Source organism: Alosa sapidissima, chromosome 7 (assembly GCF_018492685.1).
Source record: "Alosa sapidissima isolate fAloSap1 chromosome 7, fAloSap1.pri, whole genome shotgun sequence".
Classification (NCBI taxonomy): Eukaryota; Metazoa; Chordata; class Actinopteri; order Clupeiformes; family Clupeidae; genus Alosa; species Alosa sapidissima.
Genome location: NC_055963.1, coordinates 723858 through 736695, shown reverse-complemented (window position 1 = coordinate 736695; position 12838 = coordinate 723858). Strand labels below are relative to the sequence as shown.

Below are 12838 nucleotides of genomic sequence, written 5' to 3'. Positions count from 1 at the left end.
AAAGGCTTTTTAGAACAAATAAGTGACTCAAAAAATATAATACTCACCGGTGTGTATTTTCTCTGCCCTCTCTTTGCATGCAACATTCAAATTTCTGGCCAAAAAATTATATCCCTAGCAAAGTGGATCTGAGGGGTACAGCTCCATAGCCCTCCATTCATTCTGCACTTATTCGTGAGCGCCCTCATGTGGAACCAGAATTGGAACTGCAACCAGTTCAGAAACCGGAAGCTTCCCGAGAGTGGCAGTTTTCCCCTTATTAGACATTCTCTGGTGCATCCTTCCTCAGCATGCGCATGTAATCCAAACATTCACAATCGTGCAAGACGACTGAATTGCTATTAAATCCGGTTAGCATCATTAGCACGCTGCACGAATTTGTTCAAAACTGTTGCATTCAAATTAACTGCCAAATTCTAATCAACTCAATCCCGATGCAAATGGAAAAGTATTTTCCAAGACTCAAAAGGGCCTGTCCCAAGAAGAAAAAGTATTCATTTGAAACTTAAACACACGTGGGGAAACTGAACAGTCTAACCAGTAGACTTACTATGATAAACTAGCAAATTACTTTGTTTACAATATTTCCAGGCTTCAACCAGTGCTGCTCATTCAGACTTATGTGCACAATTATTTATTTGAGTGTTAAGTTTAAAGGAAGGTTAAGTTTAAAATAAAAGTGTTTAAAAGTGTTTAAATTGAACTTTTTTCCCCCTTCTGGTCCTTATCTAAAATAGATTTTAAAAAAATCAATAATTATCGATATCGACCGATATGAAAAACGTATATCGTGATACAGTTTTCAGCCATATCACCCAGCCCTAACACACACACACACACACAGTCAGGCCTGCTGAGCCAGAGATGGTGATCGGCTACAAAAGAAGACTTGCAGGAGTTCTATGAGGTTGTTTGTATTGATGGTGTTTATGATGTCTTCTTATGAACTCACATTCCTTTGTCCCCCGCCAGCCACCATGGCCTCTCTCTCTCTTTCTCTCTCTCTCTCTCTCTCTTTCTCTCTCTTTCTCTCTCTCTCTCTCTCTCTCTCTTTCTCTCTTTCTCTCTCTCTCTCTCTCTTTTTCTCTCTCTCTCTCTCTCTCTCGTTTTGCAGTAAGATGGTTGAGTCAAGATTTGTCAGAACGCTGAGGCATCAGCTCCTTCTCCACCCTTGCAGCGCCGCCATGCAGTGGAAACAGGGCTCAGTGCTCTACGGAGATGAACTCTCCGATCTGATTCAGGAGCAGGGACTAGAGGCTAAATCAGTCTCAGCCGCGGCTCCTGCTGATCTCAGATCTGCGCCCCGGGGGGTCCTCCCCCCCCCCCCCCCGGCCGGATAGTGCCGCACGCCGCCCCCCGCGCCGCAGGGAGGTCAGGGCCACCGTGCAGCAGCCCCGCAGCAGCGAGCCGAAGTGGTAGAGCGGCTGACCATCGCGACGCGGCGCCCGGCACAGCCACGCCACCGTGGGCACCACGGGGACCGCCACGGCCAGCAGGTCCACCAGGAAGTGGCGGCTCCAGTAGCTCTTCACCGGCGGACCCATGGGGGAGGAGCCTGCCGCTTCACCTGCCGCTTCACTCTCTCCCCCCCCCTCCTCCACCACCAGCACGCCGGCCTCCACTAGGGCCTCGCTGGACGGCACAGGGGAGCCCACGCTCCGGGGCTGGGAGGTCTGGGGAGGGGCCTCGGAGGAGGAGGTGGGGCTGGGTAAGGGCCGGTCTGGAGGGTCCAGGGGCAGGGGCAGCTCTGATGGCGGGTCTGGAGGGTCCAGGGGCAGGGGCAGCTCTGATGGCGGGTCGATGGGGAGCAGCACTGACGCAGCCTCGGGGGCGGTGGTGGTGGCCGTCATGGTGGTGGTGGTGACGGACACCGTGGTGAGGTCCAGGTCATCGCCCTCATCGGAGAACCAGGTGGAGGTGGGGCTGCAGGCCTGCGAGCGGAAGGTGCGCTGCTCGGCGATGGTATCCAGATCCGAGGCCGCGGGCCCGTAGCCGTGAGCAGGAGCCGACGCAGGCGCGCAGTCCGTCTGGATGGCCTGCTCCCGCAGGTGGTGCAGGTAGAGGTGGTGGTGGGACAGGCAGGGGTGGCTGGCGCTGGCCGAGGGGCCCGTTCCGCAGTGCAGTGGCACCAGCCGCTCGTAGGTGGAGGCGTGGGGCAGGCGGTAGGAGCTGAGCAGCGAGGCCGTCTCCTTGGACAGGAAGGCGGCTTCCAGCAGCAGGTCGGCGTGGTTGGCGGCCGCACTCTCTCCACAGCACACGAAGCCGCTGTCCTGTGTGCCCTCGGCCGACAGGCAGGGGAAGTCGTCGCCGCCGCGTACGCTACCACTCGTGCTGCCGCACGCACTCCCGCAGCCACTGCCAACAACAACAAAAATAACAACACAACATAGATAACAACAACAAAAATAACAACAACAGCAAAACAACAAACATGCCATTTTATATAGTGCTTTAATCAAGCCACAAAGACCTCTCTGCAGTGAAGTAGTAGCAACAACACACTGCCTTTTTATATAGTGCTTTAAAGGGTTTCTAAGCTAGAAAATGTTTTGTCACATAAAGCAAACATCTCACGATCCGCTAGCTGCCTGTCCCCTGAATACGCTGTAAAAAAATACTTGAATAAGACCCCGTTCAGACTGCAGGCAAAAGTGGCCCAAATCTGATTTTTTGGGGATCAAGTGACCAGGGGCCTCATGTACAAAGACTTGCGTGGATTTCATACTAAAACATTGCGTACGTGCAAACCTGAAAAGTGGCATACGCACGAAAAAATTCTGATGTATGAAACTGTGCGTACGCAGCATTCCACGCAGCTTTTCTTTGTACATCCGGATTAACGTGAAATTAAGCGCACATGCACGAGCATTACACTCCACCCTCTCTCCTCCCTCAATCACACTCATTTTAATATGCTAACTAGGAGGCCACTCGAGAGCGCAGACCTCCGCGAAGACAAAATGGCCTATCCCGCAATATTAATAACAATGAAAACTCATCTGTGGATCCATTCATACTCGAACCTGCTCCAAAGTTTAATAATTGAAATCATCAAATTAATAAAAAAAAGTTTATCTCCAGCGAATGCGAGGTAGAAGTGTTTATCCGACGAAATAGCAAGAATCTTACGTCTTTATCATCTGTAATTAATAACAAAACAAAAAAAAACAGTAGTGGCAGAGCGTAGCAGTGGCTAGCTATAGGGTCAGAGACCATGGCAGAATTATTGATCAGTCTGCAAGTAGGTGACAGGGTTCGCATAACTGGGTTTGATGCATTTGAACCATTACAACACAACTGCATTAATTAAAAAAACATTAAATTAATTGTGTCCAAGTAGGCTAGCACGCATCGTGCACTCGAGGTGGAATAAACAAAGTTGATCCAGGCCACATCGCCACAATATTACGATTTCTGGATCGTATCTATTTGCACACAAGTGTGACAACAATAATGCGAATGCTTACTTGAGGAGTCAAAGTATCCTATGCAGTCAATCACACTAAGGGAAATAGCTTATATCCACGCTTATTAGTCAGCCTATCTATTCTGTCTATGTGTGTAGGCTATAGGTTTCCCTTTACCCTTCACATTCCCTTTTAATTCGTATCCTCTAATAAGTCTACAAATGCGTCGCTAGACTGTTCATACACATTTTAACGGGCCAAGTTGAAGAGCTATTCCGTTATTGTTCGTGCAAATATAGGCTGATTCATGTTCCCTTGCATTGTGTAACTGAGGTCCATGGCTAGTCTAGCTTTCACCAGACCAAGCTCAATCTTTTAAGAAATCAAAAAATAAATCGCCGGCAGATCAGGCTGGGTTGACCCAGCCTAGTCCATGGTAGGCGCCCGATATTGTTTAAATTTCCGATTGAGATATCCACGCTCTGGCTATTCTAAATGCAAAAATGCATCAGGGAGTTATGACAAAACCGTGACTGTTAACAAACTAGATCCTAATAGAAAGCTGTTAGCTTCCCTAAGCTACAGGTATAAGGTACAGTAGGCCTATTTACAACATAAATTGTCAATAGGCTATGCTGGCGACACAAATGAAATCTCCTTTGGAAACCAATGGCTTACGCCTACAGTATCAAGCGGACTTAAGCTGCCACATCGTGGCGAAAAGTTGTAATAAAATCCACGCAGCTCCGTGAATCACGGAAAGCGCGAATGAAGTAGCCACTTCTAAATGGGACCTTAGCTTAGCTTAAGGTCTGTTGCTAAAGCAGCCATAATGAAAGCCATAATGAAGGTGTCATTGTTTGGATACTTCACACACACATGCTTTTTAATCTCACAGACTACAACTACCAAGCTGGAATCAAAGCACATCGATTCCACTCTCACACCCTGCACGCACTTAAAACAAATAAACAGGCGTCTCAGTCTCACGCATGTATAGCCATAGGCAAAACTGTATCGGACCGGTGTAACGTTGGTAAATCATCCATTGCACGGAATGATTTTTGTAGCACGATTATGTGTACAGCCCTGCCTTTGATACATGCGCTCTAAAATATTTGGTTTAGATGTAGATCATCAAGGGTGCGTTAATTTTGAAAATAGAGTATTGAAGTAGCCTAGTGGATGTTTGGGAATGAACGTTAGCTCAGATGCTTTTTGAGACATTTTGTGGTCTTAATGCAACACTTTACAAAGCACTGACAGGGCCACCATGGACTGTGACCAAATCAACAGCAGAAAAAAACTATTTAGCAAGCAGAAATGTCCCAGCCCGGTGTTTGCATCATAGACAGGTTATCTTTCAGGTATATTTTCCATCGCGTTAGAGAAACGTTGTGGCTTACTTACTTAGCTTGTTAGTAGGCCAGAATGAGATGACAGTCGAAAGATACAATTACAGTGCTGCTATCAATTTGCTTGGTATAACCGCATTTATAGTTTTCTACAAATGCAATCAAATTGGCCTCCATCACTCAACCAATGCTAACGGTAACATTATTGTACCTAGGTCCTATAGCTATTGATATTATAAGATTAAAGTACCTGCAGTAAAAACCAAGCATGTCCGATAAACATTCTCAGATTTATTTCGGCTTCAAGAAGAAATGGGAATTACATTTCATGTGAACATCGTCCTATCCTTATTAGACCTCCTCTGCGGTAAACTACAGTCCTTGTAGGAAGCGTCCATTGTTTTTCCAACCCACTTTAGATTAACTTCCAACAAAATTACGTCTCACTGCAACGATGCGCCATCTAGTGGTCAAACGACTACGTATCGCCAATACTGGAAATGCAGCCATGATGATGATGATGAATATTTGGTTTTACTTTAATCCTACTGAATTTGTAATTATGTATTGGCCGTTCTAATTGCCGATACCGATAGTATGTGCGTGCCTGTGTGTGTATATGTGTGCACCGCCATCTACAGGCCAATGAGTGTACAGTCACTAAATGTACACATAACTTAATTTTTTTTAGACCCCTCCATGGATGAAATTCTATGAAACTTGGCATACCCCCAGAGAATGCCAGGTTAATCATACATATAAAATTTGGTAGGTTGATGTGGGCCCTTGAGACCAACATACCATAAAAATTCTTCATCCTCAGTGCCACGGTTATTTAGGAAAAACTGCATGTTTTGGGTTTCGGGGGGCCCAGTGCGGGGGGGGTGACCCCCGGGGACCAAACAATTTTTTTCCGTAAAAGTCTAGTTGGGGCTACATACCCACCAAATTTCATGTGCCCCGGTGTTTCGGTGTCCCGGGTATCGTTGACAAAAAATTCAGTAAGTACACGGGAAAAAAAAAAACTTTGACAATCCCTATATGAGCGCTTCGCTAGCGGCGGTCATAATAAAACATTGTAGTCACAAATTTGATCGTGTTGGTATGAATATATGTTGTAGTATGTGATTCCTACTGTGTAAATAAAATATACAAACATCTTGGAATCGTTGTAAAATTATTTAAATAGATTAGAAGAAAGCCACCGCTGAATACTATGATTAGATTGATCCAGTGAAATTGCTGCCTTGACAACGCTACGTCATGGTTTTGGTACTCGGTGGGAGGTAGCTGATGTCATTGTTGTTCTTTTGCGCATGCGGGTCAGTTCGGAACAACAAACAGTTCACACTGAAAATCTGATGTAGGCCACATTTTAAAAGGTAATGTGAACAGCTAAACAAAAAAATCGGATCTGAGCAAAAAATCTGAATTGAGCATTAAAGGTTGTATCAGCGATTTCAGGCCCAAAAAAGACCCAAACATAAATGATCACATTCATCTAATTCATCTTTCCTAACGATCCGCTAGCTGCCTGCCCCATAAGCAGGCCGTCAAAACAACGCGTCTCTGTAGGCAGCTTAGGCTCTGAGATCCGCTAGCTGCCCCATAAGCAGACCGTCAAAACAACGCGTCTCTGTAGGCAGCCTAGGCTCTGAGATCCGCTAGCTGCCTGCCCCATAAGCAGGCCGTCAAAACAACGCGTCTCTGTAGGCAGCTTAGGCTCTGAGATCTGTACACGAAAACAATTGCTACCAACAAGGGTTGGCAACCCCTCAAAAGCAAAAAAAAGTGTTTCAACCAATAACCAATGAGATGCACGTTTAGGAGAGTTTTAATTGTACGGGAGGGAGGAGGAGGGAGTAGCGAGCTAGCTCTGTTTTGTTTGAACATCAACAGAAGTGACGTATCCCCGCTATCGCTGATACAACCTTTAAGACTTGCGGTGTGAACAGGGTCTAATACTTCAAACATCAACCGAAATGACGTCACCCAACCATGCTTAGAGAACTCTTAATCAAGCCACAAGGTCACTGTAAGGTCACTAAAGCCACAAGGTCACTAAAGCACCCACCTGCCGCAGCTGCTGCGGTCTCGGGGGGCGTGGTCGCTGAGCTTGGTGTAGGTGGAACTGCGGGTGAGCGAGCGGGCGGGAGAGCCGTCACATGACCCCCCCCGCTTGGCCCTCGCCCACCTCCAGCTCCGCCGGCACCGCAGCCGGACCCCCCCCTCCCCCCACGGCCGCGCCCACCGCTGCCCTGAGCGCCACCTCCTCCCCGGGTGGCAGCGGCAGCTTGTGCGCGGTGCCAGTCTGTGCCAGCTCCATGCTGTGCAGCAGTGTCTCCAGCTTGTGGTTCTGCAGGTTGATGTCCTGGAAGCACTTCTGCATGCCAGTGTCCGGGTGGGTCCCCAGGCTGCAGCGCACCACGTCCACCACCTGCTTCAGCTGCTGGATCTCCTGCTGCGCCTCCTTCAGCGCCAGCTGCGCCTCCACGCGGTGGCACTCCTCCTCGATCCAGTCCTCCTGCATGCGCGACAGCTGCGTCCGCAACTCATCGATCTCTGAGTCCCTGGACCGCAGAGAGAGAGAGAGAGAGAGAGAGAGAGAGATGACCGTGATGGCAGTGGAGATAGAGAGAGGACAAAAACAGGAGGACAACATTGAGTAGAACTAGAAATGCAATTCCAAAGAATTACCAGTGCATGAAAATGCAAAAACTATGATGTAAAATATAATACAGAGTAAAAACAGATAATGCACAGATAGTTACAATAGTGTTGCTAAAGTACATATGATGGTTGCTATGCCAAATGAAGTGGTTGCTATGCTGGTTGCTAGGGTAATGTTGGTTGCTATGGTTGTTGGTAGGTTGACATTGTAGTGGAGGTTGCTAGGTTGTTGCTGTGGTAAATCATATGGTTGCTAGGGTGTTGGTAGGGTACTTATGGTGGTTGCTATGCAAAATAAAGTGGTTGCTATGGTGGTTGCCAGGGTAATCATGTTGGTTGCTAGGTTGTTGCTAGGGTGATTAGGATGGTTTCTAAGGTGTTGCTAGGGTACATATGATAGTGTTGCTAAACTACATATGATGGTTGCTATGCCAAATGAAGTGGTTGCTATGCTGGTTGCTAGGGTAATGTTGCTTGCTATGGTTGTTGGTAGGTTGACATTGTAGTGGAGGTTGCTAGGTTGTTGCTATGCAAAATAAAGTGGTTGCTATGGTGGTTGCCAGGGTAATCATGTTGGTTGCTAGGTTGTTGCTAGGGTGATTAGGATGGGTTCTAAGGTGTTGCTAGGGTACATATGGTGGTTGCTATGGAAAATCAAGTGGTTGCTCTGCTGGTTGCTAGGATAATCATGTTGGTTGCTAGGTTAACATTATATTGGTGGTTGCTAGGTTGTTGCTAGGTTAATTAAGATGGTTGCTAGGGTAGTTGTGGTGGTTGCTATAGTAACTCAAGTGGTATAGTACAGTATTAATGTTGGTTGCTAGGTTGTCATCGTGGAAGTGGTTGATAGGTTGTTGCTAGGGTACTTAAGGTGGTTGCTAGGCTGTTGCTAGGTTAGTTGTGGTGGTCGCTATGCTGGTTGCTAGGTTAATTTCATTGGTTGCTATATATGTTGCTAGGTTGTAACTGTGGAAGTGGTTGCTAGGCTGTTGCTAGGGTATTTGACATGGTTGCTAGGCTATTGCTAGGGTACTTGAGGTAGTTGCTAGGCTGTTGCTAGTGTAGTTATGGTGGTTGCTATGCTGGTTGCTAGGATAATCATGTTGTTTGCTATGTTGGTTGCTAGGTTGTCATCGTGGAAGTGGTTGATAGGTTGTTGCTAGGGTACTTAAGGTGGTTGCTAGGCTGTTGCTAGGTTAGTTGTTATGGTTACTATGCTGGTTACTGTTAATCTCATTGGTTGCTATATTGATTGCTAGGTTGTAACTGTGGAAGTGGTTGCTAGGCTGTTGCTAGGATATATGATATAGTTGCTAGGCTGTTGCTAGGGTACTTGAAGTGGTTGCTAGGATGTTGCTAGGGTAGTTATGGTGGTTGCTAGGCTGTTGCTAGGGTACTTGAGGTCATTGCTAGGTTGTTGCTAGGGTATCCATTGTGGCTACTATCAGAAAAAAAAAAAGTTACTATAGTGGTTTGCTAGTTGAATCATGTTGGTTGCTATGGAAACTGACATAGATTTAGAGCTATATTTCAATGGTTGCTATGTTGGTTGCTAGGTAGGTGGTGGTTTAATATAGTTGGCTGGAGGCATAGTTGATGATAACTGACAGTTGGAACAGTTAAATAGTTGAGTAGGGGAGAACCGGGACAAATAAAACACTTTTTAATTAAACGTAATTTACAAAGACATTGTAAAACACTGAAAGTTAATATTTTGTCACTAGCAACCTACATCTGTCCTCTGTCAAATACAGTTGCATTTACAGCTCTGAACAAAACCGTTCAAGAGTTATTTAAGGAGAAGTCGAACGTGCGTTTTGTTTCATTCGTCCCTCCTGGCTGGGACAAATGAAACAGCATGGGGGACGAATGAAACATACAGCTTAAATTACGTAAACTTCCCACAGCTTCAATATTTGACAACCTACCATGAATGGTACTTCAAGTATGTGTTATTTTAGATAGATTGCTGCTGGGCTATATGTCCTGGTTCATGTCTGTTAACAACTCATTGCCGTCATGGTGATGCACGTATTTCGCGGTTATGGAAATAGCATGCACTATGCCATTAATATAGCTAGAATAATGCATGTTTCGAATTATATAATGTTTCTATAGTACAAAATGTTATTTCACTCTATTTTTATGTGGTTAAAGCCACCACACATCCAAATAAGTGCCCTTCATGACCCACAGGCCGTCAGTCTCCATAGGTTAACATGGCAAAACTCAACCCCCTACCTGATAGCCCCAAATATATTTGCATCTTTTTAAAACTGCTTTTCCATGTCTCACCTGCATAAAACATAGTATAAACACAGATATGTGTGCATTGACTTAGAATAAATGGGGTTTACTGCCTGGTCAGGACAAATGAAACAGGTGTTTCAATCGTCCCCCCCATAGACATTTAGAATTATAGGCTGTTTTGCATCCATGAAGTCAAACCTTTAAATGAAAAACACTTTAATAATAAAAAAAAATAAACCGCTAATGAAGTAAACTTGTGACCATCAAAAATCGTTTATCGCCTGTAACTCCGTGATAACAGGACGTAACAGGATGGCATTTGGCTGAGCAACGGAGGTTAATATGCTCTATGTTTTGTCCAAATGATGTCTGTCCATCATCGTTGCACTCGGAAAAAAACGGAATGTTTCATTCGTCCCCCGTTTCAATCGTCCCGGTTGTACCCTAGTTTAAATTGTAAAATTGTAGCCTGACGAGCCAGACCCACATCAAGATGTAGGGTCTGGGGACTCAGCGTTAGCAGTGCTCAGTCCGAGGGGCGGGATAATCGGCTGTCTTCAAATTCCCTCTGCGTGTAATAGGACACGCAAATTCCCTCTGCGTGTAATAGGACGGCCTTTGACTTTGACTTTTGACTTTGACTTTGACAGCGCTACAACTCATGAGTCCCATTAGGACAGCGCTATGAGTCCCATTAGGACAGCGCTATGAGTCCCATTAGGACAGCGCTATGAGTCCCATTAGGACAGCGCTATGAGTCCCATGCGTTTTCTCTCCAGCGAAGCTAGTTGGCTAGTTCAAACTTTTGCAAACTTAAAAAAAGCTTAACTCGTGTTGCACTGTTCGCCAACAGCAACATCCATCTTCTTTGTTTTCAAGTAACAGGGAATTCACGCCGAACCGTTGCAACTATGCCATCAATCATTATGTTAAGCCCACCTTCAGCTGGTTTACCCAGCTTATGATGGTAATTCAGCTGGTTTTGCTTGTCGTACCACCTCAAGCTGGTCATTTTAGCTGGTGTTGCTGGTCTACACTGCTGGTTTAACTGGCCATGCCAGCTTATGTTGGTCAATCTAGCAAACCAGCATGATCATCTTACACCAACAATGTCAAGCTTGACAGGCTGGTCACCAGCATGACCATCTTGCACCAGCTGTATCCCACACAACAGGCTGGTCAAACCAGCATGACCAGCTTCCTCAGATGGTCACATCAGCATATCCAGCTGGTGGCCTAACCAGCTAAAACCAGCTACCAGCATAAGCTGGTTTCTAGCTGTCTTTTTCAGCAGGCTATGCTTTATGACTATTACTATGCTTTATGACTATTACTATGCTTTGTGACCATGTGCACTATGCGCACTATGCTTTGTGACTATGTGCACTACCCTTTGTGAATGCTCTAGCTATGTGTAGGTGACCCACCTGTCCTGCAGCCTATCGACAGTCTCCTTGAGGCGAGCACGCAGGTGTCGGATGCACACCTCCTTCTGCTGCAGGGGGGTCAGGTACTGCTCCGGGGGAGGGGGGCGGATGCCGTGGTTGTCTGTGCAGGACGTGTACTTCACGTTACGCCTGCCAGAGAGGACAGACCACCCAGACCAGGCCTTTAACATACTCAGACCAGGCCTTTAACACACCCAGACCAGGCCTTTAACATACTCAGACCAGGCCTTTAACACACCCAGACCAGGCCTTTAACATACTCAGACCAGGCCTTTAACACACTCAGACCAGGCCTTTAACATACACCCCAGGCCTTTAACATACTCAGACCAGGCCTTTAACACACTCAGACCAGGCCTTTAACACACTCAGACCAGGCCTTTAACATACATACACCACACTCAGACCACACCCAGACCAGGCCTTTAACATACTCAGACCAGGCCTTTAACATACATACACCACACTCAGACCACACCCAGACCAGGCCTTTAACATACATACACCACACTCAGACCACCCAGACCAGGCCTTTAACCCTCTAGGCGCCACGGTCGAGTTTACTCGACAAGATGCGGTACTGAATAAAACGGCCGATTTAGTCAAATAGGGTGTCATATTTCGTTCGACCTCCACTCCACTAGATGGCAGACATGTCATACGTCATCCCCAAGTCGAAAAAACGGCATGCTTTAAACAAAACTTTCTAGCTACAGCGCATTGAATCAGTGCGTGAAATACCGGAGCTAGTGTGCATGTGAGCCACTTTGTCAGAGCGATATTTGCATTAGATTATCGTCTAATGGCATCAAAAAAGTTTACCTGAAATGAAGTGTTGGGTCTTCTATTCGCGGATCCTGATTCTGAAGGGGAATATCTGCCTTCATAAAATGACGGTGATTCGTTTAGTGAGGCTTCAGATGCGTCCCTGCCTTGCAATGATGCAGCTGGACAAAGTGAGTTTACTCCATAGTTTAGCTTACACCAAGCACAAACGTTGAATCGTTTGCCCAATGTCACTGGTGGGAATAATGTTTCACGGGTTCGGAGTGTTCATCGGGAAGTTAGCAGGGTGTTAGTGGTGTGGCGAACGAGGCTGGAGGTAGCCTAATGTCCATAGCGCTAGCTTCTGTCTTCTGAACGTGTGCCTCTCCACAATCGCGGCGACAGTAACGTGGTGGAGCCTTTGTCTAACGCCATTGGGTATGTTAGACGAGGTCGAAGTGCTCATAGGACAGTTAGGGGGGAACGTAGTGGCAGTGTGGGGAGTCGCAATGAGAATGACAGTAGGCCTAGTCCGAGCTGCGCAAATTCTCTCCACTCGACGCGAGCGCGAGGCAGATCTGGCCATGCTGCTCGCAACAGGAGCAGAGGTGGTGACACGGGGCAGGAGAGCCATTAGGCCATGCATAGTCTATCACAAGATGATGGGAATGCCGGCCCTGTATGGATAGGATATGGATATGGATAGTCATTATCTCTACAGCAAAAGGCCTGCTACATAAAAAAAAAATTGTCAGCCATTTATTAGTAATGATTTACACTGTTGATTATCTATTTTCCTGACCATTTAGGACATGTGTTCTTTTTTGTGTGTTCATGTCCTTGTGATGTGTGTGTCTTTGTCAGCTAAGAAAAAAAAAAAAAAAAAAAAAAACCATCAACAAAAACAACAAAAAGAAAACAAATACTAACATTGTCTCTTGTC

At 46.2% G+C, this 12838-nt stretch overlaps 1 protein-coding gene across 1 annotated transcript in view; it reads right to left on the bottom strand.

Moving 5' to 3' along the window:
* Positions 1-778: 778 nt before the first annotated feature.
* Positions 779-12838, bottom strand: part of snphb (syntaphilin b) — a 51472-nt gene continuing 39412 nt past the window's right edge. The window contains 5 exon segments of the mRNA XM_042098617.1: positions 779-1357; positions 1359-2355; positions 6837-6937; positions 6939-7332; positions 11110-11259. Of these exon segments, the coding sequence (XP_041954551.1) occupies positions 1238-1357; positions 1359-2355; positions 6837-6937; positions 6939-7332; positions 11110-11259 (1762 nt within the window). The 3' untranslated portion in view covers positions 779-1237.